This window comes from Sabethes cyaneus, chromosome 2 (genome assembly GCF_943734655.1).
Source record: "Sabethes cyaneus chromosome 2, idSabCyanKW18_F2, whole genome shotgun sequence".
Lineage (NCBI taxonomy): Eukaryota > Metazoa > Arthropoda > Insecta > Diptera > Culicidae > Sabethes > Sabethes cyaneus.
Window position 1 is genome coordinate 209602232 of NC_071354.1, and position 27011 is coordinate 209629242.

General features: G+C 39.9%; 1 protein-coding gene across 3 annotated transcripts in view; it reads right to left on the reverse strand.

Moving 5' to 3' along the window:
* The window catches only part of LOC128737551 (protein bric-a-brac 1-like), a 370491-nt gene that overhangs the window by 124054 nt on the left and 219426 nt on the right, over positions 1-27011 (reverse strand). For 2 of the 3 annotated variants that reach the window (XM_053832219.1, XM_053832218.1), the window contains exon 2: positions 7094-7138. The exons of the other annotated variant lie outside the window; for it this stretch is intronic. In XM_053832219.1, the coding sequence (XP_053688194.1) occupies positions 7094-7138 (45 nt within the window). The remainder of the gene's footprint in view (positions 1-7093; positions 7139-27011) is intronic. 3 annotated transcript variants of the gene reach the window in all.

The window sequence follows — 27011 nt, forward strand, 5'->3', positions numbered from 1 at the left end:
ATCCTCAACATACACATCTTCTAGTTGATCTCCGTCCAATCCATTGCGTGATTTTGCATTCTGCCATTACTGTGGAATCCTTTTCCAGCTCATTGAACACTCCAGCGCTCTGGTAACAATGGGCTTTGCCGTCACAGATGCTTCAAACTTTCTCATCTTTGTGACCCGTCTCCTGCAGTGCTACACTCAGAACATCATTTTATATTTTCTTTGTAAAAATATTTGCAAATTTATATTCGTAGCTGATAAAAAAATTTGCTGATTGAAAAGCATTCGTAGGTTTATTTTCCAAGTTGTTATTACGAATGGTTCGTATTTGGTACGAGAACGCATTCGTAGTACATTTTGCATCAGAACGCATTTGATGCAGGGTTATTGTCTGGCTTCGTTATCGACATGATCGGGCTGCGGAGATTGTAGGTAAGAGAAAAGATACTTGTCTATGCTTAATGCTATAGCAGTTGTGATTCTGCGGTTTGCGGCGTCGTCGGCTAATCTTACGGAAATATGACAAACGAGCTCAACTTCGATTCTCGATCATGTCAGCTTTTTTTCAGAGCGCAAAGAGATTTTGCTATTTTCCGGTAGGAGTCGGTACTATATTATTTTTATAACATTCGTATAATGCAAGTATTTTATAGAATACAATTCGTCCGGATATAACTTTGTTTATTTATACGAAGCATACATGGCTGATTTTCCGAATTTGTTTCGTGGTAGAAAACAATGCAAAGATTCGTAAAACAAACGTTCATTTTCGTACTATAAAACATGTTTCATTCCTACTGTATGAGGCAGAGCTCAGAGAATTCTAACTGTTCGAGCAACCTGTTGCCAACCACGAAACTCAAGATCTAGCTACTAAACATCGATTCCTTGTCCTTATATCGTTGCCCTTGTCCACACCGGTTACTCCGAGTGGAATTTTTTTGATCTTTCCAAGTTATAATCTGAGATTATAGCTGGATTCGAACCCACAACACCCGCCAGGGCATGTGGCTCGCTGGTACTTGTACCTTTGAACCATGGAGGCGCTGGACAAAAGGAGACTGCACAACCACCCTTATTAAGGTAGCGACATGGGTTGGGTTATTTTTAGACACAGATCGTGCCTCTTCCTCCATCTACTGTAGGACCACCGACCGAGAAGTTTAATCTAACTTTGTGTTAATTGGCGGGACGACGACACCATGCAAGCCCTTGCGACTTACAAGGTACTGCGTATGACGCTGTTCGTCTGTCAGCGTGTTAGCCGCGATTCTAAGTGCGGGTTTTCGGAGAAAGGCTCCGTCCGTCTGAAATAGACCAAACCTCGTGGTTTTTAGTCTTGACCTTGAAATGCGGTCAAACATATATTAATGTTTTTTGAAACGGTTCTACAATTGACGCAGGGACGGCAGGGGAAAGTAATAAAAAGTTTTTTCGAAATGGAGGGGAAAGAGTGGAAAGCCGTCCCTTCATCAATTGTAAAACCACTGTTTCAAAAAATATTAATATATGTTTGACCGCATTTCGAGGTCAAGACTAAAAAACACGAGGTTTGGTCTATATCATAGGAGTGTAATGAAACCCAAATTGTTATTCGGGTTGCCTTACTAGGGCCACGCTACCGAGTCTTGTGAAGGGGCTGCCATCTTAGCTTTAGTACCAAGACAACACGTTTCTTAATTCAACCGGTCGTTCCGGACCAGACGCTGCAGCGTCGTGAGCAGGTTCTGTCCTGGTGTATAGGCGCTCATTAGCTTGAGGAAACCTCGGGCCGTCAAGAGTTGTCCCTGATATAGGGACAGCTGCTTAGGGCTCATAGGACTGTTTCTCTTAACAACTCTTAACATTTACTGCTCTGTTGTTTATCTCTTTATCGAGAAAAATACTTACTTTTTCGGCGACAATCCGCTTATCGAATCCATGCCAATTCAGTAGACGTCTCCACATATATCGGTCTTGGGCTGCCGCTGCTCTAGCATCCACGTTAACAGCGCTCATCCAACGGGTATGATGTCTGCCTGAAAGTCTGTCGGGTTCTCTGCTAAATATTGTTTGCGCTGGCATCCGGCATTCTTGATACGTGGTCAGCCCATTGTAGGCTGCCGTGTTTTAGTCGCTTCACAATATCTACATTGTTTTATACGTGGTATATTTCATGATTCATGCGCCTGCGCTACATTCCTTCGTCTATAATGTTACCAAGAATTGATCGCAGGATTTTACGCTCAAAAATGTCAAGAGCTCGTCGGTCGCTCTCATTCAACGTCCATGCTCCGTGACCGTAGAGTACCACCGGGAGAATTAGCGCCTTATAGAGTGCGAGTTTTGTACGGAATTGCAGGCTTTGCGACCCCAGCTGGCTACGCAACCCGTAGCAGCCGCAATCCACCTTTTTACTTCACGGCTCACATCGTTGTCACATAACATTAACGTACAAAGGTAAACATATTTGTTCGTCGACCACTTCAAAAGTATCTCCATCTATCACCACCGCTGTTCCAAAACCTGAAGGGCTACCACGCTCTCTACCAGCCACCATATACTTTATTTTGGTAGGATTTATGGTAAGCCCTATCCTCGCCGCTTCCTCCTTAAGATGCGTGTACGCTTCTTCTACAGCTCTAGGACTAACACCGATGATATCGATGTCGTCCGCAAACCGTAAATAGGAGCATATGAGATTTCGTGATGATGGTACCGCTTCTCTGCACGTCTGCCGCTACCATTCGAATAGCACCTTCCAATGCAATGTTGAACAACAAATTCGATAGTCCGTCATCTTGCGTCAAACCATCTAACGTCACAAACGAGTCCGATGTGTCACCCGCCATCCTGACGCTTGATTTTGAACCATCAAGGGTAGCACGTTGGCAGGGTTTGTTGGAAAACCATGTTCAAGCATAATCTGCCACAGCTCATTTTGTTTAACTGAATCGTACGCCGCCTTGAAGTCTGTAAACAAATAGTGTCTGCAAGCTGAATTCCCGAGATTTATCGACGATTTGTCGCAAGGTGAACATTTGGTCCTTCGTGCATCGTCCCTCTCGGAAACTGCAGTGGTATTCGCCAACAAAGGTGCTTGCAACGGCCTCAGTCTGAGATACAGGATGCGTGAGACAATTTTGCATGCAGAATAGAGGAGAATACTGTCTCGGTAATGCCTGTATTCGAGTCGATGGCCCTTCCGATGGCTTACAGCTAACCAATAAGCGTTAACACAAGCAGTTTATTGACTTTTCCGGCATTTCTTGTTGGCTTGCATAGCATTCTTCGTGTCAGTGATCAGCTGAAATTGAGTATTGCTAGCACTACTAAAGGATTAGTGCAGTAGGCATACATTTCGCCAAAGCAGTTTCTAAGTAGGGTATGTTGCTGCTTCGCCGTAATTGCCTATTCCCGTCCTATCTAACACAAATTATTAAAAATATCAGCGATTTTTATGACACACAATGCAAAATTAGTTACTCCCTAATATTTTATTTTGCTGACTATCATACGCGATCAATCAAAGTGAGCTGAGTTCTATTTAAGTCCTTTTTTTCATTAAGGAATTCCTAGCAACCAAATTTCCTACGTTTTTTCGTGCGACGAAGAAGAAAATGGCGACTGATCGCTTCAATTTCCGTCATTCATAAAATGAAAATAACTCACACAACGCATTGTCGTTATTTTGCAGCCGGGAAAACTTGCATGACCAGCAGAAATGTTGCAGAATAACATTTATCATGCCGTCCTACACAAATACATGCGCGCTAGCTTCGTAAACATTATTGTGAATTTTAGTTCGGACGATGAAAAATTTTGATGGACGAATTTTAAAACGGTACGACGAATTTTAGAAATAAAGTCCAGTTGCGTAATTTCAATAAAATGCTTGACTAATCGCTTTTTAGTGAATTCAAAGTTCACGAATCGGAAGGTAAATGTGTTTGAGTCAAATCAGCACAAGAACTTTTGTGGTGTTCATTAAATCAACCTAAGAAATGATGAAAATTAGAGTGGCTTTCCTTACTACAACGGGAAATAAACCCTACATAGCATTTAAGGAGAAACGAGTCGTCACTGATTCTGTAAATTTCAAAAGCAGTTTTTTTGACTGAAGTTTTTGGAGCGTCTTAGTAGAATACGAAACCTAAAAATAAAAAATAAGAAAACTTATCCAATTTAATTCTACTATGTGTATTTCATTCAATGACAGATACGTATTTCGCCTACGACTTGCAGGCTTCCTCAGTGTCTGTTTTCGTTGTTCGAAAACAGACACTGAGGAAGCCTGCAAGTCGTAGGCGATATACGTATCTGTCATTGAATAAAATGCACATAGTAGAATTAAATTGGATAAGTTTTCTTATTTTTTATTTTTAGGCAGTTTTTTTGTTTGAAACAAAGTTCTGTTCATGAAAATATATTCTCTGTACAGAAGGAAAAAGTGAAGCTAACATTCGTCGTAAACTGATTTCTTAACAAAACAAAAATTTATGCAAAGCAGTTATATTTAAGACCATCACAAGACGATCCTCGCGTTTAGGGCCTCAGAGTCACATACGATTTCACTTAATCGACGATATGAAAAACGTGTTTAAAGCAGGTTAGTTGACATTTTGGCACCAAAATAACAGCTTTTGGGCCGAGCGTTTGGGAGTTCTTATCATTCAAACAGAAAAATGCAACAAAATTTAAAACAGGATTCCTTTCGTGAATGTTTGTTATCTCAATTCACGAAAGATAGCGCGTTTAGAATAGAAAATGGTTGATTTATTACATATAATTTTGCTGCTCTATTAACTCAGTTGTTACGAAGCAGTTGTCACAACCGGTATATGACCAATTCTGGTCATAAATAAGTTATTGTAACTAGAATTGCTAGAATTGTGCAGCTTGGGTAAAGATAACATTTCGATCCGAGAAATTTTTCGAACCCTAAAATATTTCCTTAAGATTCATTGAATCAAATCAGCTATTGATAGATATAGCATTCCCCATCAAAGCAAATTGATTGTATATTCTGAGCCATATGCACTAATAGCTTAATTTGGCATTCTTGGTATCACTTCGGTTAAATCTTTTAATTTAGAATCAATTATTTATGAAAAGCGCTAACGACGAAAGCTACTCACATCTAAAAAGTAAAATTGATATAAAATCGTTATTGCGTGTAGTTTATTTGTTTCACTGATTGTATACGCGGCTTCAGCCACGTACCCATTAGTTGCGCCGAAATAAAATATCTTCCATCGTAAAACATTAGCGAGAATTTATTCAATCGCCAACTGTAAATCGAACTGCCATTCAAACATCCTCCCTGTGTTCTCCGTTTATTTCTCTGCTCGAATTTATCGTCATAATGATTATATTTTCCCCCAAACATGAAAGAGATATTAAACGCCAAAGGTGCCGAAACGGTGCGTCAGGAAACAACCGCCGGGCTTGGGCGGGTTTTTTTCTCCTCCAGCTCGAAGGAAGAGGAAAAAAACCCCGAATCTCTTGCTGCTCAATTTACACTCGACGAAACCATTTTCGTCTGACCGTTGCGTTTTTTTATAATCACAATAACAATATTCGTTATTGTTATTAGTAAATTATTTAAACAGCTTGACCAATAAACAACGGCGCGAACAAGATAAACAACCTGCGCACGTTAGAAGCCGTTCCAAACCGATTTCGTTTGATCGTGGCAGAGTTTCGTCGGACGGTGACTTCCAGTTGGGGCCCGTCGGCTTGCCACCCCGCCAGCGCCAGACTGGATGACGCAGTTGGTTCATACATACTTTGTAAGAATAATTCGGATGTTGGCGATTTGGGTTTGAAACTATTTCATTTTCTTAATCCCCAAATGGAACGAATCACATCAAAAACAACCGAACCGGGGCCCGCTTGGTGGCGATGATCATGGCGCGGCGTACTGGACGTATCACGAGGTACAACTGGGACCCCTCATTTCTGGAAATTCGTTTAGGAAATTGAACTCATTGATGAGACAAGATGATGAAAGTCATCGGCTAGATTTATGAATGGCCGAAGCGAATTTGATGAAAAGTCTTTTACCGTTGCTTCATTCTTCATAGACATTGGCCCGGCTGCTGTCTGCTCGTATGGGAATACTCCGCAGCATAGGAGCTAACGTCGATGATAATGATGTTTCTAAGCGAGGAAATGAGCGAAGCCGAAGATATGATGACCATAAATAGACTACACAACAATGACCGGGCAAGTTATTATAGGGTCCGGACTTGTTCACTCATTCATTCATTCATAACTCTATCGAAATTCGGCCATACCGTAGATTAAGAGTAGCAAACAAATTTCAACCACAATCGAAGCTGGAAAATCGAAAATCAGCAGTAAATTCACTTTCACAGCATCGAGCAGCTTTGCTGCTGACAAATGTTGATAAATGTGTTAACAGTTTTGCCTTTGGAAAAGGATTGCTAGGTGGAATTGAACATTCATGAGAGTAAAAACCACTTCGCATGGCAGCTTTTAGTTAGGTACTTTTATTGAGCAAAGTAGGTATGTACTGCAGAAGTTTAAGCCAAGCCCAAAACAAACGATGCAACTCACGTAAAATAAGTAACTGTTACTGGCTTAGATCATATTATACTTCGCGCTCTGGCAAAGTAGCAAAACGAGGGTATGTAGGAAACACGTACAATATATGGGCCATACAATCTTTCCGCTTTATGTGGAACATTCGACTCGAGCCATCATAATAATATGTGTAATGTTTTTACGATCAATAAATCTAAGATTGTACCGTCCAACCGTTTCCGTATGCAGGCAATCGTGATGAGAGAGTTGTGCAATCGTAAAAAAATGTGCGCTTGGAAGTTTTTATTTTATTATTTAAAACACTGTTTTTTGTTTTCAACTTTTATTGCCCTATTGTCGTGTTCCTTTTTCGGATTGGACAAGTTGGTTCTTTCCCGCCACACCGGTACTTGCAAGAACCGATAAATGTGGGAAGGGCAAACCACTAAAGTGGATTATTTCATATTGTTTTTTTGAGAATACATTCAAGTGGCATTCCCCAATGGGGTTGAAATCTTCAGCAGCCACCGTCTGATATGTAGTGTTAGTTTAGAATGAATACAGTGGGTGAACTCACGTGTTGAATTTCAGTATATTTCTTCAAAAGCAGAACTTCGTTTACCTGTAATGAAAAATGGAAAAAAATAAAATCAATATTAGTACATTTCATATTTTCGGTTAAAGAAAACTTATCAAAACAACCTGGTCTAAATCAAACATAAAATATCATTTCACTGTTTATTAATGCTGAGTGTACTTCCAGCTGTCACACCAACCTCGGACATACTATAATTCACATTTTTATTTCTCCGGATCCTGTCCGGTCATTTCAATGTTTGAAAAGCGCCTTCCAGTGAATTATTATTGAGCAAGTACACGCTGTACAATCTCAGATATAAATTTAGATATGGATTCTACAATGAATTCCCATAAATAATTTACAGTTTTTCCTATCCGTCTGTCGGCTGAGGACTATGCTTTGCCGGTGCGGTGTGGTGGCTAACTGGTCGGTGGTGGTGCAAGGATCTCTACAAAGTAGTTGAAGGGAGTAGGAAAAGGAAAGAAAAAAAAGGAAAACTTTCCGACATCTATTGCTAGCCAACCGTATCCGAACCACCCTCGCATAAACATATGCGATGCCACTCTTCCGCCTCGATTTACCTACCTACAACTTTGGCGGTATCAGCTTCTGCACGGGTTTTCTTCGGCCAAAGCACCACACAATCCGATAGCCCGATGGCCCTGGCTCTAGCCGCCGTGGAATGCAAAAATCAATTTGCATAAAATGGAACAGTCGTGTGGAAAATATTGTAATAAGTGGCCCGGTTGGGGTGGATGAATAAATAATAAACGCTGCTTCCGCTTCTAATGTGCCGGTATTTACCGGGTGGAAAGTATGATTACCACGATGGGCTACCCAAGACGATCTAATCTGCAGCTCTGTGGTCTGGTGCTGCAAAGAACTGAGCTCCGAGAAGACGAAACGCAACACGAGTTTGCCGGGTTTGCTCTGGGTAGATATTCGAAGATTCTTCCCTTTTTGACAAGACGTCATAGAGCAGGTAGAGGTTCGGGGAGCCTTACGAAGTGTTATTTTAAGGGCCGAGAAAGGGACTAGGCGGGTTTCAAAAATGCCCCCGAACCTAATTATATCATGAAATGATTCAAATAAAGTATTTGACTAAAGATTATTAGACGCTATCTTGAAACATTAACGGTGAATCGAGTGAATTTCGCAGTTTTCTCCTAATCCAATTATCATAAATATCTGCAAAAAATTATACATATACATATACATATTATACAATTATAAAAAATACGGTGCACATTACTTTTAGAAAATTTTCTGATCACAGTAAAAATAATTGAAAAAAATTTCATCAGCATTTTTTTCCAAAGATGGGACCGCTGATTTTTTTCCATCAAAAAATGAAAAAAAAAAAAATTATGAAACCAAACGGCTTAGGGGAAAACTGCGAAAAATGAAATTCGCTCTATCCGCCATTACTGATTCAAGACGGTGTGCTTAGCAGCATCGGAATTTATTGTGAATTTATTGAAGTTTTTGGAGCGTCTTAGTAGAATACGAAGCCAGGGTATTAAATAAAAAGAAAACTTATCCAATTTAATTCTACTATGTATGTTTTATCCCTGATAGATACGTATTTCGCCTACGACTTACAAGCTTCCTTAGTGTTAGTTTTCGAACACAGACACTGAAGAAGCCTGCAAGTCGGAGGCGAAATACGTATCTGTCAAGAATAAAATATACATATGTAGTAGAATTAAATTGGATAAGTTTTCTTTTTATTTAATTTCCAAATTTAATTATTCCATTTATTAGTAAGCCGCTTTGAAGACAAATAAACACAGCGACACTCGCTGGTTCCATTTGATCTGAGCCAACAACCGTGGTAAGAAACTTTGCAAAATATTCTCTGCAATTGCCATTGCCCTGCTGTGCGGAGGGATTGGCAGTGAACGTCAGCTACTACTTCTCGAAGCTTGAACTATTATTGTAAGCTTTCGTATCGCTATTTAGAATTAAAATTCGACAGCAGTACGGCCAGGCTTCATTTTGCTCATTCTCAGCATGCAGAGACAGAGCAATCTGCTTCTCACAACGACCAAGAACTTTCGGAGCAAAGCTCCGTATCCCAAAAAGAATATCGGGTATGGACTGAAACGATTTGCTCCGTGACAGTGAACAGTTCGGCGAATGTCGGAGAAGGTGACATCCGACTGAGAGAGAGCAAATCGATTAGTCTTCTGCGCTTTGCCAGTGAAACGCCGAGAATTGAGTTTTTTTCAGAGCGCGACAGAAGCCTGGTCAAGCTCTTGATGAGCTATAGAGGAGAGTGAATAATGAGCAGTGCGTATTGAAAAGTGAGTACTGAATCGGGAGTACTATTTCGTGAAACTGAGTCACTGGGAATGAGTCGTGAAAAGTGAATTGTAAGTAGTGACTTGTTAGTAGTGAGAAATGAGAAGTGAAAAGTGAGTAGTGAACCGTGAGTCGTAAATAGTGAGTCTTAAGTCGTGAGTCGTGAATAATGAATTGTAAGTAGAGAGTAGTAAGTCGTGAAATAGCCCAAGTAATAATTGCAGTTTTATTACACTCTTATTGCGATTATAAACTATCATAAGAGTCATCTCGCACATTGAAAAGAATGTGCACTGCACTGTACTGTCATTCGGCAACCTTGCGACGCAGCCGGTCCACCGTAGTCTCCCAACATTCGCCAAATGGAATCTTTCCAAGTAGTTATCTGCAGCTCGTGGTTCATACGTCTACGCCACTCTCTGCTTTCTGTTTGTACTCCGCCATAAATAGTCCGCAACACCTGTTGTTCAAATGCGGAAATCCGTAGAGGACTGCCGGTCCGATAAGCGATTTATACGTCATCAGCCTTTTGCGGCGGTTTGTGCTCCTTGATCGAAGCATCTTGCAGAGGGAAAAGTAAGCTCGACAACCAGCTTCAGTGTGACCACTTCCAGTTTATCGTCGTCAATAGTCACTGTCCGTGGGAGGCAAACGTTGCTTTCTCTGGAGCCTCTTCCTACCATATATTTGGTTTACGATGCATTGATTTGTAATCCAATCCTCCTAGTCTCCGTTTTTAGTCTGGCGAAGATTGCCTCCACCGTCCCAAGGTTTCTAATGATGATATCGAGGCCCTCTACGAAGGGAATTTACTACTTCTCGCCGGATCACAACTTTAATAGCGATGTTGAATAACCCAGCTACCAACTCAGCTACCAAGCTACCAATGTCAATGTACGAAAATTATTGTAAATATCTCCTAACAAATTCGAAATCGTAACTAAAGCTGGATAAGGTGGGACCGAGTTGATTTTCTATCGTATATAATGATAATAACTGACATACATACGATTTTCAGCACAAAATCGTATAGTAGTACGGAGCGACTCGCGCCTAATCGAATATTATCGTATATAAATACTTATACAGTCCTAACGCTCAAAATTATTCGTAATCACGTATATCGCCTCCAAAATAGTACAGATATGCCAATTTTGCGCATCAAATACGATTTATTAGCATGTATATCTGTACGTTATGCTGATTTTTATCTTTTTATACATATGAAAATGCTAGCTGGGAACATATGTAGATAGTTCATCTCCAAGTCACAACTCTCTGCGGAATTCGAAAGGGCTTGCGAGTGTCTCCGAAACACGCACTTAGCACATCACTCGCTTCAGGGTAGCTTTGAACAACTGCGTCAGTTTGTCCGGAAAATCGTTCTCGTGCATCATCTGCCACAGCTATTCGCGCTCGACTGCGTCGTATGCTGCCCTGAAATCCACGAACATAAAATGCGTGGACAAGTTGTACTTCCGACATTTCTGTGGATTTGTTGGAGAGTGAAAATTTGATCCATAGTGGCAAGGGCCCCCATAAAGCCCGCCTGGTACTGCTCTACGAATTTTCTTGCGAATGGGGATAGACGACATAAGAATAAATCTGAGAGAACACCTTGTAGGTGGCGTTGATCAGCGTAATGTCGCGGTAATTGCAGCCTTTTTTATAGATGGGACAAACCAGTATGGGTGAGTAGTAAGTCGTAAGTTGTGAATAGTGAGTAGTGAATAGCGAGCGGTGAGTAGTGAGTGGGGATTTGTAGATAGTGAGCAGTGAATAGTGAGGAGCGAGTTATCAGGAGAGGGTAATCAGTACTAAGAAACGAGTAGTGAGTAGTAGCGACCAATGAGTAGTGACTAGTGAGTTGTGACTAATGAGTAGTGACTAGTGATTAGTAACTAGTGAGTAGTGACTAGTGAGTAGGGGGGTTCTGTAGCCGCAAGGTTACCGAGTCTGCTTTGACAAGCGAATGATCGTGGGTTCGAATCTTAATAGAAACAGGCCATTCGATGTCAAAGTGACTTTAGCATGGGTTCATTCTCAGGCCCTTCATCCCCTTCTTTTATGCTGAATTCTATATTATCCCGATAAGGCCTATTGACAGTACAGAAATGACTCTTATAGTTAAATGCACTGGATAGCTGCGCCAGGGATGCCTGTAATTGTGGACAGTGCTGTCATGTGGAACGAGGTTGGTAAAATAGAGGAAGCATTGAAGGAAGGGTAAACCCTATTACACACAAGCACGCATAAAATTCAATAAGCATATCGCTCACTCAATAGTGATTATTGCTAAAAGAAATGCAGTGCGGGTTATACAGCAGACACCCGGGCGGTATCACAATAGATGAAAGATACTGGTCGCAGTGATGAGTCCATACAGGAAAAAAGTGAGTAGTGACTAGTGAGTAGTGACTAGAGACTAGTGAATAGCGTATAGTGAGTAGTGAGTGAGTAGTAAGTAGTGCAATGTTGTGAATCAAGTGAGAAGTCAACCATGCTTACTCACACGCGAAAGAGTATGAGAAACATAGTATGCAACGCTCACGCCGCAGGTGTAAAAGAAGCAGCCGCCGGTGCAAACATTCTACTACCCACATACTCGCGCACGCACATCCTCACATCGTCTTTCTGCATAGCTTATTACCGAGTCAAAAAACTCGTGGGGAATCAGTTGCCCCTGGTGGTGCACTGGAATGCAATTTTTGCATTACTTTTTCTTCTTCTTCTTTATATTCGCTCTCGATTTTACTAACGGGCGGAAGTACAAGCCGTCGCGAGTAATCGGTATCAGTAGATCGGGCTACAACGACGTGCAACGATCGACGACTATAGCTGTTAGCTAAACACACACTCGCAAAAACTCGTTGCAGTACATGAAGAAATAAAAGTGGGAGTTTTAAAGGGATGCTTATGCCAATGTGTTCGTTAGGATGAGTACGCGTGTGTGAGAAAATTAGACCACACGAGTGAGTGTGGGCTTCGCAACACTTAAGTACTGAGTAGGGACTAGCGAGTAGTGAATAGTGAATAGTGAATACTGAGTAGTGAGTCATGAGTAGTGAGTAGTAAATAGTGAATAGTGTGTACTGCGTAGTGAGGAGTGATAAGTGAGAAGTGAAAAGTAAAAATTGAAAAGTGAAACGCGAAAAATGAAAAGTGATAATTGAGGGGAGAAGCAGTAAGAACTAAGTTTATTACTACTGGATCTTACATTTGATCGGTTTGAGGCTCAGATTGAGGGGATACAGTAAGTCTTCCAGTGATTCGCGTGACAGGCTCGATAAAGTAAGGCGTCGCCCTTTAAGGTGGTGTTTTTCAGACTTCATAGTATATTGTTCGGGAACTGGATAACGTGTTGAAGTAGAATTTTATTTCATAGTGGATATTTGGAGAAGAATTTGGTAACTTTTGAATTTTGGGAGCGGGGAACAGCTTGACAAGGAAAAACAGTCCAAAAAAGATGGAAGAAAAAATAACAATTTTTCTTTTTTTATAGAGCTTTATTCTGTTTGCAGGGCTCAGGATACAGATAGACAGATCAAAGATTATGCCCAGCTAGCATTTTGATATGCATAAAAAAGATAAAAATCAGCATTACGTACAGATATACCCCAAGCAACAATGTGAGTTTTATTGTACTCCTATAGTGGTCTTCAAGACCAATTTTGGTCTTAAATGCCATCATAAGAGTGTAATAAAACCCAAATTGTCACTTGGGACATGCTGATAAATCGTATTTGATGCGCAAAATTGGCATATCCGTACTAATTTGGAGGCGATATACGTGATTACGAATTTTGAGCGTTACGACTATATAAGTATTTATATACGATAATATTCGATTAAGCGCGACCCGCTCCATACTACTATACGCTTTTGTGCTGAAAATCGCATGTATGTCAGGTATTATCATTATATACGATAGAAAATCAACTTGGTCCCACTTTATCCAGCTTCAGTTACGATTTCGAATTTGTTAGGAGATATTTACAATAATTTTCGTACATTGATATACGAGTTGGTGCTAGCTGGGTAGCGAAACAAGTCATTTCCATTTCCTTGTTCGAAATGTGCGTTTCCTTGTAAGCTGTAAAAACGCAATGCGTCTCTCTTCCCCAATTTTTCTTCAATTCTATAATATTTTGTACTTCAATTTGACATTTTTCGTTAAAAACTTATTAAAATTCCTTTTGATTAACTAATGTGTGTTTGTAAATATACGACAAATACTTTCGAAACAGACCCTGATGAAGCCTGCACTACGACTGTTGAAATAAAATCAAGAGCGGACTTCAATTGTGCAAATAGGTTCGATTTTTCATTTTTCATTCAAAAACCGTTTTTGTTTTACAATAAAGTTAATCGAAATGGTTCAGCAGTTTAGCTCTAAATTAAAAAAAAATATATACAGAGATAAAACTGATGATTTTGGAAAGGATTCTAACTTAGAAAGCCACTCTTACTGCCAAATAAAAATACTGATTTATTATTTTATGAGTAGAAACAAATTTCTCTTATAAAATCTTGTAAAATTGCTGATAGAAAACATTTTTTCAAGTTTACTAGAAACCAGCCAGCGTACCAACAAATAATGCTTTGTTTAAATCCTCTTACACACCAAAAAAAATACTAACGTCCTTTCCATCGGAAAGATCACGTGAACTTCCATATAGTAAGCTACAGCCTGTAATACATTTCGTAATTAATGGAAAATATAGTAACAGTTATGTGATATACATCTAAACGTTATGATATGTGTATAAACTAGGTTGAATTCACGTAGGTGATACGTGAGAGGTTGATTGTAAAATAATCACATTACTTTTCACGCAGTTATGACATGAAAAATCTTTCGAGTGTAGGTTAAGTACCTTCAACTCGCTTTCAGTTAATTGCATGACGACACACGTAGAGTACAGTTTGTACACTAACTAATAATAATGTTCCACGACAATTCAGCGTAATCATAGATCAACCCACATAAACATAAATATTCGTAGTTAAATTATTCTCTCAAAATGAACAAAAAATGATAACGATGAAGAAAAGTGCAAATATCAACATACCTCGTGGGAGGCAATCAATTTCGGAGTACATAAAACGAACTATCGGCACTTGCAGTGCATCTCGCGGCCACGCTGACTGGCCGCTTATGCTCCGTACCTTCCTACGTTTACCACCGAGCGCGGCAGTTGCATCCGCGGCATTCCCGGAACATGTTAATAAAACTCACACACAGCCGAATGTGTTTTTATTTGCTCCAATAATCGTTTTAATTGTTTTTTAATTGATATGATTACAATTGTAAATAAATATACAACTTTTTTTTAAACTATTCAGTGTAAAATAAAACGGTAACAATACAGGTTTGCTGGCGGCTAACAGCGATAGTACAACGCTCTCACACAAGCTTTATTAGCAAGCAATCCGTAACCTTCATTGTATATGCTTTTATTACTTGTTTTAATGAATTCTCCCCTTTTCTTTGACACAACTCAATCAATTGATGCGTAAGATGTTGTAATACCTGAACGCGGTGCATCTGCAGCGGTATTTTATTTTCTTTTCATTTCTGCTGGCTACATCTTGTCATGATTAAATAACCTATTGAACAGAACGATTCGACCGGTGTGCCGGCTCAGAAGAAACAACAAAATGTGGAACAAATTGCCTTTTCCTTAAGGTACACGCACGGAACAACGCATCTTGCCGATCAACTGGATAAACAAACAAGCTTCCGGATGATAGTTGGTTGGTTGGTTGGTAGGCGATTTAAGCTAGCTTGAGCTCCAAGAAACTGCAGCCCCACCGCACGTACAACCGGGTCGGATATACTGATGTGGAACAAAAACTAGGAACTAATTACATATTTATTCAAATCTTGACCGGCAGAAACTCTGGCTCCTACGGATGATGGCCGATATCGGAGCGATGCATTCGACTTAAGATCCGATTTGAGCGCTAGTAAATCAGATCCGAACGGTCGCACCGAAGAACCGAGTAGTTGTTTAATAATTCAGAACAACATTGATTTTAACTATTAAAAGATCTTCGAGTAAACTAGCAAAACTGTCATCCGGCTCAGCCAGAACCCGAACTGAGTGTATGTGTGCATAAAGCTCACGCAATGGCTACCTACAGCGGACGGTTACTTTCTAAATAGAAATTAATTTACTCTAGATTGAGCTCTTAGTTTGCAAGTTGTGTGTACAGTCAAATGAAGATTTTCATATTTTATCAGGCAGGATTTTCCGCCGAAGAAGACGTATTTGCTATGCAGAAGCAAGCAGTTCCTGCGACAATAGCTAACAGCAACGTTTACACTACGGCAGTCAGTGCAGTAGTGGAAGGACTCCGGAGTTGGGCCACTTCTGTGCTAATATTCGTGTGCCAGTTATTATCTGCTTAAGAAAGCCACCGGATGCTTGCAGCTGGTTTGGTACCACATAATCCCGAAAGAGGTTTTTTTTTCTATTGTGGCAGGAAAAACGCGAGCTCATTTTGTTCGTCCGCCACCTCAAGCGCAAAAGTCAAAAGTGCAAGCTTTTTACACCTGTTTTCTAGTGATCTCAAGCACCACGCCATGGTGTAATGTTTTTTTAATGCCATTTCACGCGATAGTTCGTGTCAAGTCAACTAACTTTACTACTAGAATAGGCATCCACTTCCAAAACTTTTTTTTACCATCCTTGTCCCATTTGCTGGTAAGTTCGCCTTGCAAGTCAGCCGTTATATTTATACCTTGCCAGCATTACAACGTCGTCCAAAACCCTTTCTTCCACAAGTGGCGGAGTGCAACCGTATATAGTGCATCCACCTCGTATGGCTTGCTGCTGTGTGTTCAGCGGAATGGAGTGGGAAATTCCCCGGACCTACAAATGAACACATGAAAAAGAAATGAAATATATTTCTTAGACATAAGTTTTCCACCCCTCTTCGGCAGGAATAATGTTTACCCCTTCCTTCTTTCGTTCGTTACGCTCCCAAACCGACCGACAACCGAGAGGTCAAATAATGCCACACCGTTTTCAAGACATTACCTCTCCAAAATAGATGCATTTTATGCACTTTAGTTTTGTTTCAGCATGTCATAAGCTATGCATTTTCTCTTTTTGCTCAGCCGGTTTTCGGTTTGCTTGATCCTTGCACTGTGCACATTCCAACCTTTTAAATGCCTGCCGTACGAACTTTTTGCCAGTGTCAGGTTTCGGATTTCCAAGGCATTGCAATGGCCTCCCCGGCCGCGGCGGCGGCGGAGCTACTGTTCCTCGGCCCGCTGTCGAATGAATTGCTAGCTAGCAGGCTGGCTATGTGAGTTGTCGACGGTTTGTTTTCGAAAGCCCAATTGTGGAAAACATAGGTGTGTGGGTGTGTGTGCGCGGGAGACGGTGCAAAATTTCCACATGTCCTTCCGAATTGTGACACATTATTAGGAATAATATTAACGGGTAAATTTCGACAACACCGGGGGCCGGCGGTACGGGCGAAGACGATGAATGTATGTATAAGTTATTTTCAAGAGGATTTCAAATGAGCTATTGGATAGGAAAAGCTTGCGAAGCTACCAAATTTAGAAACCATTTTGTGTAAGGGCATTTTGGATGGATTTTTTTCTCCCGTGGCACTTATCGTAATTTCCCTCCCCGTTTTTCTGAATGAGGTCATATGACCACATACGCTCACATATATGCTGGATATCGTGGGATGGGAAAATGCTTGAGATTACTTGAAAATCCAAAAAGTGTTCCTGACAAAATTGTATGACGCTGCTAATTTTAAACACTTCCAGTACTGTTTCTCTCAGCACTGTACGAATTAAAATTTTACAAAATTTTGAACCAAAACCAAGCGCATTAAAGTAAACATGACATAACGTGTCAAAGATATGTTTTGGCTTCATCTTGAAGTAGAGACATTAGAAAAAAATATTTCTGCACGTTTTAATTGATAAGTCACGAATGGTTGATCATTTTGGAGCGGTTGTTTCTTAACAAATTCGAAAAATATTTGTAACTATCGACCAAAAATGGACTTATTTATAGTAAAATGGTATTTATAGCAAAATAGTAATTTTTGATGCGCTTTCAGCGTTTAAAATTTATTGTTATTTTTTAGATGCGCAGAATTAGGAAAAAATTTGCGCAGAATTAGGGACATACGCAAGAAAGTGCGTAGAATTAGGCACCGTTGATAAGTTTACAAAACGAACATATACTTAACTAGCTGTAACCCGCGCGCGTCGCCTCGCGTCTAATTGACAGCAAATTGGAGCTACGCTATGTAACTCTATGAGGTGCAATACGTTACTTTTGCTTGTCTTCAATGCAATCTGGTATGATTGATTTGAGTCTTCGCTTAATGTGGGCGATTATTACCACGAAAATACATATCGCGCCCCTCGTTTTGGCTACAGACAAGACTCTTATATATATAGATTGTTGATCGAATTTTATTAACCATATTGTTTATCAGATATTATAGGCTGTAGCTCTACACGTTGTTGTTATCAACGTTGTAAGTACACTGAAGTCCCTTTTTACGCGGTTTTTTACGCGAATTTCGGAATTTACGCGTTTTTTTACGCGATTTTCGGAATTTACGCGGTTTTTTTACGCGATTTTCGGAATTTACGCGGATGTGCTCAAAACGTCTATTTTTTCGCGTAGTGTTGAAATCCACAAAGTTTTTTTTACGCGAAATTTAAGTTTTTTACGCGAATTTTGGAATTTACGCGGTTTTTTAAGCGAATTTCGGAATTTACGCAGTTTTTTTACGCGGTTTTGATTTACGCGGGACGTATCCTTCGCGTAAAAAGCGACTTGAGTGTACAAATCTAGAATACTTATAATAGCGGGAGAATCATAAAAATGACTTAACTGGGCAGAATATAGTACCTTCACGATACATCGCAACGCGGTGAGTGAGGAACCACACCCAAACCTTACTAAGGCATTCTCCCCGGAATTTATTATGGACGTTTAAAATTTGGTTTTAAACATGGACAAGTGTCCGTCGCACGCGGTGATCTGATGTGCACTGCGTGATGTATGCATTCGTGATGTTTTCCGATACTAATTCAATACCCTACATGATTTGTTTAAAATTAAATGGCAACGAAACCAAAAGAGAGAGGCATTTCAAGCGAAAGAACGAATTTTAGAACAATACCGGAGCTCTGAATTGGTAAATAAAAGCAAACAGTTTTATCATACCTTTTTAGGAGAAATTGGTTAAAAAAAGTAAGTAAGTAAGATTTAACATTACCATTTTTCTCGGGTAAAAGTAGCTAGATCAACTGTCATTAGCGTAATAAAAGTGCTCAGGAAACATTGTTGACAGCCTGGAAGCCTCGATTGGAAAGCGACGCTAAAAAGAGTGGCCAGCGCTTTTCAGCGGAATTAATACTTCTCCGTTCGAGATGTTGCAAACAAGCTGGTAATGTTGTTTACAATGGTGACGAGAGTCGGAAATACGACCGGGTTGTCGGCTTATAACAAGCTTTTAGAATAAGAGTTTTACGTACTGTTTACCGGAAGGAGAAAAATGACAGATATTTTTTTAAGCATATGAAACTGTCGAAGTTAGCTAAGAAATGTCTGGTTTAGTAGACTATTTATTTATTTACTATTTGATGGGGCTTTCAACCGTTGGTTGGTTCGCCCCAACGTTTAGTAGACTATCCGTACTTATGGATTGAAAAGCGACATTTTTAATGAAACCGCGACCGTCAAACAAGGTAAATTTCCCAATCGACTGGTGCCTGGAAAAATTGCCTTTCCTGCTGTAATATGATTGTTCCGTGCTGTTTTGGCTGGATTTGGCATCTTGATATTATGAAACCATGACCATGGTATTGTTAAAGACCATGGATTAGTATACCGCCAACAACGTGCAGGTGATACCCAATCACAATCGAGAAATAATGGGCTATTATCAAATAGACTTTGGAGAAAACCAAAAAAAAACTGTCTTGAGTAGAACAAACTGGCGTTCTATGATGAACAAAATCTTATGGCAGGCTGTACAGAATTTAATGGTAAGAATTGAACGAAAGGCCGGGTAATTCGGATTCAGATCGCCAAAAGTATAGCTAAGGTAATGTGGTATGATATATTCCCTTTAAGAACAAATGGATTTATCTCAAACGGGCTTCCCAAGATTAACGTTAGCCACATCTGTAATGAGGCATATTGCACCACCGCAAAAGTTGGGCAAATTGGCCGCATTCGACACGTCGGGAAAAATATTCCATAATAATTAATCAAATTTAGCGTTTTTCAGCGGTTTTTCGCTCGAGATAATGTTTTCGAACTTCACTTCACGCAATCGAACCGCGACAACCGGATATTTACAGTAAACAAAAAAGCTTACGGAAACGACGCAAAAAATTACATCGGAAGCTGTTAAAAACACACTTGCATAGTAGGCTGGTTTCATCTAATTTTAAGGTTTATCGTCGGTTTTGCATTTTAATTCTAGCTAGTGTAGAAATAAATGACCTGGGGCATATTGCCCAGCTAGGTACACATGTCCCCTAAAAATAAATTTTTGTTTGTCTGTCTGTATGTTCCTTATAGACTCGCAAATTACTAAACCGATCGGCGTGAAAATATTTATGCAGAGGTTTTTGGGACCGGAGAAGGTTCTTATGATGGTTAGAGACCCCTCCCCTTCTAAGAGTACTGTACCATACAAATGAAACATAAGTTTCTGCATAACTCGATAACTAATCAAGCCAATGGAACCAAATTTTGCATGTGGGAGTTTTTGGAAGCAAGAATTGTTTCTATGGTGTACTGAGACCCCTCCCTCCTTTAAGAGCGGGGGCTCCCATACAAATGAAATACAAATTTGCTCATAACTCGAGAACTAATCAAGCAAATGGAACTAAATTTGGCATATAGGGGTTTTCAGAGGTAGAATTTTTTTCTATGGTGCACTGAGGTCCCTTCCACCTTTAAAAGGGGGCGGCCACCCCCACCCCTCAATAACCAACCAAATGGAACCAAATTTTTCATGTACCCCCCACATGGAGAAAGCCATTTTTTAAAAACCAATCGACCAGAATCAGTCCGTCGCGTCATTGTCGCACGACATAGGACAGACGCAAACAAAAAGTTAGCTTGTGTCTGCCCAAGCAACAATGTGAGTTTTATTGTACTCTTATGGCGGTTTTCATGACCAATTTTGGCCTTAAATGCCATCATAAGAGCGTAATAAAACCCAAATTGTTACTTGGGTGACGACGTCTGTCTGACAATTATTATCGGGTATCGATAAGAAGGTTCCTTCCAGAGCAGTTTCGGTAGCTATGAGTCAATAGAAGAAACTCAACAAGTAGCTGCGAAACCTGCTGGAAAAATTGAAGCATTCGCTTACGTGTTCGGCTCTCAAAGATGGTTTGGAAGACACACAATTACGCTCACATTTACTTTTTTGGAATTTTAACAGCGATTAATACAGTAACACAGAACCATTCTACCTCTATTTATCAAGAAGGAACTCAAAAATTCCCCTCTGATATGAAAATATAAATCAATTTTTATTCACTTACAAAAAAATCATCTTGTTGTTAATTCCATCCCAAACAAACTTTTTACACTACTACAAATGTGGGAGGCAGAGGCGCCAAGAACGCTTCTAGCACATTGAATAAAAATCCATACTAAATAAATGGACCATTGAAAATCAACCACTTGTATCTAGCGTTAGTGTATAAAGACGGTTTAATGTACACTAGCACCAGAAGCATCTGTTTGTGGATTTTAAGGCAGCGTACGATTCTGTAAAAAGAAATGAATTATGGCAGATATGGCGACAATGTATGATGAAAGTTTGTCACTACTGCATGGAAGTTAGGACAAAGACAAGTTATCGTAGCTGTTTATAGATGTTTCATGACAACTCTGTTGTTGCCTGCGAAAAAGACACACTGCTGTATGCAATACGTATTGTACGCTACAAAAGCAATCCTAATCATGTTACACTATGTCGGTAGGCATGGGCGATACTAGTAATCGATACACTCGGTATCGATACCTTACCCTAAAGTATCGAGTATTTTGGCATCGATACCTCCGGATACCAATGAGTAGTGGTATCGATACTTTTCAAGCGATACTTATAGGTATCGTTTGTTTTTTTCTAACCCGTCGTAAGGCTGATTTAGATTAACCGTGCCACCCATCCTTGCACCCACCAACATTTACGGTTGCCCAGCATGAGACCCTCGTAGAGAGAGGTTCTTTTTATCTCGAGTTCGAGAAGCGAAGCATGTTCCCTCCCATGGGTAGGTGGTTTGACGCGTACTTCGGCCAAACGACCTAAAAATTCTTAGTTCCGCATGTAGAATGTTTATAGTTTAAGTTGGATATATGTGTAGTATGTAGTATTGCATAATTTAGCTTTATGTGTAGCATGTGTCTCGTAAAGCGGAATGGAGCGAAATCGAACGGATTTGATTTTAAATTCAATCCGTTTGGGCCGAAGCACCGGGAGGGCTTACTCGGTTCCCTAGATGAATTGCTGGTAAGCACAGAAATTTCTCTAGAAAACTGAAACCAAATCCTACCCACCATTCATGAGATTTTGACTTACTCATGAAAATTAAAATGTATCGCTAGTTAGAACGAACGAGTGTTCAAAAATGATGTGATGTCTTTATTTGCGTAATCGAGACATTTTCTATGAGATTGCCATAGAATTTGTGGCTGTTATGCGATTATGGACAGCACAGCACTGAAAATATACACACACGTACATGTATACATGTGTATGCATGTATGAGTGTGCATGGGTGTATAGGTACGAATGAATATATGTTTGAGTGTTCTATGATGAGTCGGAAATTCTTATACCTATGCTGCCAAATTACAATTATTAATGGGCAGGAAGTTATAGTCAGTAGCTGTGTTTCCTGTATCAGCTTCCTATGCTATTACTATTATTACTAATATTGCTATTGTTGCTGTTACTGTCACCTCTATTGTATTGTTTTGGATGTAATTATAATTTTTTTTTTTTTTTATTTTTTTTTTTATTTTTTTTTTATTTCCCTCCTTTATTAGAATGATTTGCATGTCTTGTGACTAACCGCGTTAACGGTATTCAACTAACAACATAAAATGATCATGTATGACGCTGTTTGTCTCCCAAGGGCCTTCCTAATGCTGATGAGCCTCTGTCGGAGAGTCCATCAAGTCGAACGGTGGCAACTCACCGGCGGCCTGCTCCTCTCCATTCTTGCGGCTGTCGTCGCGGTCGGACTTAGTGGATCACTCGAAAAGATTTATAGCCTCGATATATATCTTGTTCTGTCCATTGCCCAATGCTGGCAGACTTCAACTGAAATTCCATTTCTAACTAAATCTTTTTAGAGTTGAAACTTCTTCAAGTAAAAACAGGTATTCGATTCTCTGGCTGATTCAAGCGATAGCGAAGGGCTGTCCTCAATCATTTCCACTTCCTAAAATGGGGTCATAGTACATAATATATGGCCGTGGTATGAGGATTTATTTTTCGATTCAATACCATCCTCACAGAATTATCAACGTCGTTAACATCTTATTAAGTCTTGCTTTAGTGACAGCTTGCACTTAAGACCTAACACGGCATATATACATATCTCCAAGTGAAGTTCTTTTTGATCCACCTCATCCCTTCTTAGTTACAGAATCATTTCAATTGACCACGGTCTGAAGAGCATACCGACAAATCGGTTGACTACCGCTACAAATATGCAATTAATGCCACCGGGAATAATACGAGCGAGTACCAGTCCACATTACATCGCATCTGCTCTATTTTTCGGAAGTTCAAGTAGTTTTTCGATAGTTCTGAGCGATAATATTGCTCTTGAATAATATTCCGCACAAAATATTCGAAAATTTACGCCATCAGCTACAATACTGCAAAGATGGGAGATAAAGAGGCGGCTGTGGCTTTTAATGAGCATAGGTTGTGGAACAGCGCTGGGTCAATCGTGATGACATGGGTATTTGGGAGATGAGTAGCGTCCAGCCTAGCGAGTAGTTAGTCGGTAGTAGCATAGGTGATGGACAGACATAGAATTCTCGTGATATTACTAACTTGAAAATTGCAATCAACATGTTGACTAAAAAATTCCTCTTTTCTTTTCTTTTCTTTTCTTTTCTGCCTGATCTGTATCGCTTCTTCTCACGGCAACAATAATGTTGCTGTGAGGGGAGGCAAGAGACCAGCCACAGATGACCACACTGGTGACAACGATGGAGAGGACGGCCGGCGTGGAGCCTGCTTCAGGTTTAATCAAGATTGACTACGAACAAGATGAGGAAACAAACAAAGGAAGGAGAAAACAAGATAAGTACAAGCCATCTTATGCTATATTGACCAAGCACACAATTATATCAAGCCAAGTTCTGTCACTCTTCTTCCGCCCATTAATCCATAATCACCAATACATTATGGAGCTAGCGTAATCCGCACGGATTCTTTTAACATTATCACAACCACCTTATCTCAGCCCTGGACAGACTTGGCTCTAACTGCCCCACCTTGTGCTGCAAACAGAAACAGAAACAGAAACAGAGTTCGAGAAGCGAAGCATGTTGACAGATTTAAAACACCATGCGCTCGGTTTGAAACGTCGGATCACCATACCTACGCATAGACCTGATACTTGAATACAGTACTTGATCTTGCTACAACAGACAAAATGACGCGAGATTTTCATCAGTGGCTAAGTCCAGCTTCCACATGAAAATAATTGTGAACGATTAGTGTTTCTAGCTGATTCCGGAGTCAACCTCTCTGGTAGGAAAAGGACTCAAACTATTAGAACTCCACCAACCAAAGACATGAGAACCCCCGCATGGAGGTTCGTCGCATTATTTCTAAACTAGAAAACTAGCAAACTAGAATTATTTAAGATCGGCCCTTAACGAAACTATTCGCTCTTAAATTGTATAAGTTATTTATTCACTGGTTTTTAATAACTTTCATTTTGCCTAGACCTAATTTTTCCTATCCTTTTCCATTTCTATTTTCACTGGCTAGCTACAAAATACGGTCGTGGAAAACTTTAAGTCGCATGCGCATTAACAAATTAACGAAAAATGTACTTATTCAATACCCGAGTTTTTACTTGAAGTTTACCGTTGCTGCGGGTTGTTGGTGTGCGAAATTAACATCCGCGCCACGCAGATCCCGATACTGCTTTTCCTGCGTACAGCGCACAGTGTGCACTAAATTTGTTGGTTTACTCAATGGTTGCTTAAGCTCATTGGCTTAGGCGGTTGAGCTTAATGGCTAGTTATTAGACGATGCTTGTTGCTGTTTGATGTTATTCAATGTTACCGAATTCTTTTAAGCCAACCTATCTCGTACAGGGCGCAAGTTGACGGATGCAACCGGATGCTATGTCCGGTGTTGTATCATACAGGGAAATCTTGATACTGAACAACGGAACAAGAACAAACACTGGTACAATAGTGTGTTCCGTGACGAATCTGTTCAACTGAAAGATATCCCATACGTGGTATCTCAACATACCGCCTCTTGGCAATAATAGGTGTCATGCCTCTCGTACCGTCATCTGGGGAAACTTGCAACACTTTTGAACTTTGACTTGGTATAACTTTCGAAGTGTACTGTTTAGGTCCAAGTATAAGTAGCCAAAACTTGTATAGTGGTTAGTACTCTTGATTTATGATTATGAGAAAAAATATCAACTAAGTGAATTTGTAGAATGAACCCAGTAAACGGGGTTACTGGCAACACTTTTATGACTTTGCGTTTTTTATGATTTTAAATTTGATTTCAAACCGCGAATGACTATTTTTAGATATTTTGAGTGTGTTTGCAGTAAAACAAGTGGTACTGGAGGCGTATTTGCTTCCCAATTTCGTCTATCTCATTTTTTAAAGATATTCGGTAAAAATTCAGCATGTAGGCGAACTCCAAATTGCCGTTTTAAGGCACGTGGAATTTTTCACAATTTTAATTTTTCTGTAGACGCAGTAGATAAAATTACATCGTACAGACGCAAACTTAGCTTGTCTATTACGATAATTATCTATTTTACAAGTGCTGAAAGCCGCGCCATATTGGAAGTAACAACACGAATTCATCGTTTCTTCTCCAAGTTCAAAACATAAACAAAGCTCAAAGTAAATTGTAAATAATAGTAAATTGTTATTTGTTAGCTGATATGATGCACTAATTGTGTACAGGAACTAAACGATAAAAAATAATGTCAATGAACTGACGCAACTTTGCACATTCATTTTTCCTACTCTGAAAGTGAAATTACTTTCCAATCTTATAAAAACAAGCGAACAAATGATATAACGGATTAAACTTAACTAATCAGTAACTAAACGTCTCTTCTTTCAAACGGTATTGGCTACAAATAGTTATGTTAACAAACAAATGCGTTAGAGCTGTCAAAAGCGCGATGCGCAGAAGTGTTGCAAGTAACCCCGGTATTGCAAGTATCCCCGGAAGACGGTAGCACATTTGTCCGCTCGAAATACGGTTGCACACGGGAGTTGTGGTAGGGAAAACTGCCTATTTAAGGGAAAAGATGATTGCTAAGCTAGACTTGTGACAAATCTTCATGCATTTCATCACATTACATTACTGCACATGCATTAATCACGATGTGAACAAAATTATGGGCCACTCGCCTCTTTCACAGGTAACATCAAAGTAAAAGATCAAGGCAAGGTGATCCTTAGATAGACCGTCCTTGGTAACCGGAAAACTGCCTCGCGAGGTTCTTTTGCGCGGTGCTTGAAATTGTACTTTCGATTAAAGTTGTCTTCTAGCGAACAGTTTATATAGCTAGCCAACCTCTCCCGACTGTACACGGGTCATTGGCCGTTTTCGGCAGGTCAAACTCCTCGGTAGCGTTAACGATACAGGCAAATCAAGCAAAGTAAGCGAGCCCCTAGAATCTCATTCTGATGTTACATTAATTTAATGAATTTTATAAAAATGTTATGCATTGGGGTCCAAATGGCCAGTTTTGAGCTTGCGCTCAATCATTCATTTTCAATCCGAAATTCGTTTTCTTTGCGTCATTTGAAAGATACGACCCCAAACTTGCACTCGAAGTAAGTTAGGGAATATTTTGTTGACTAATGGCCACTTCGGTTCCGGAACATTAGTTAAGGGCAGAATGGCGGTACGTGCCGGGAACCAACTGAGTATCGTAGAACGGATTTGAAGGATGATTTTGAAGCTTTAGGTTAATACCTAAATTGTTACGTAGCGGTTTTTGAAAATTCGAAAAATTACCAACATTTTTGATAATTCATTTTACATGCTGAAAAAAAATTTCAGCCAAATCGGTCCACTAGATTCTGAGATACACGTACCGCCAGCTAAAGAAGCATGGTTTCGGGGAAAACGCGTTCAAAGTTTCGTAGAGCAATGGACTTGCTCGCTTGAAGTGACTCCACAATATTTACCTTAAGTTTTCAACAAGATCAGATATTAAAAAATCCTGTTGGTATGACCTTTCTTAATGGTTAAGCGTCTCGAAAACGCAAAAAAATTCGATTTTTCCGACTTTCTAGAATAGTGCTTTCTAACATTGTTTTTGTTAGAAATCTGACGGTTT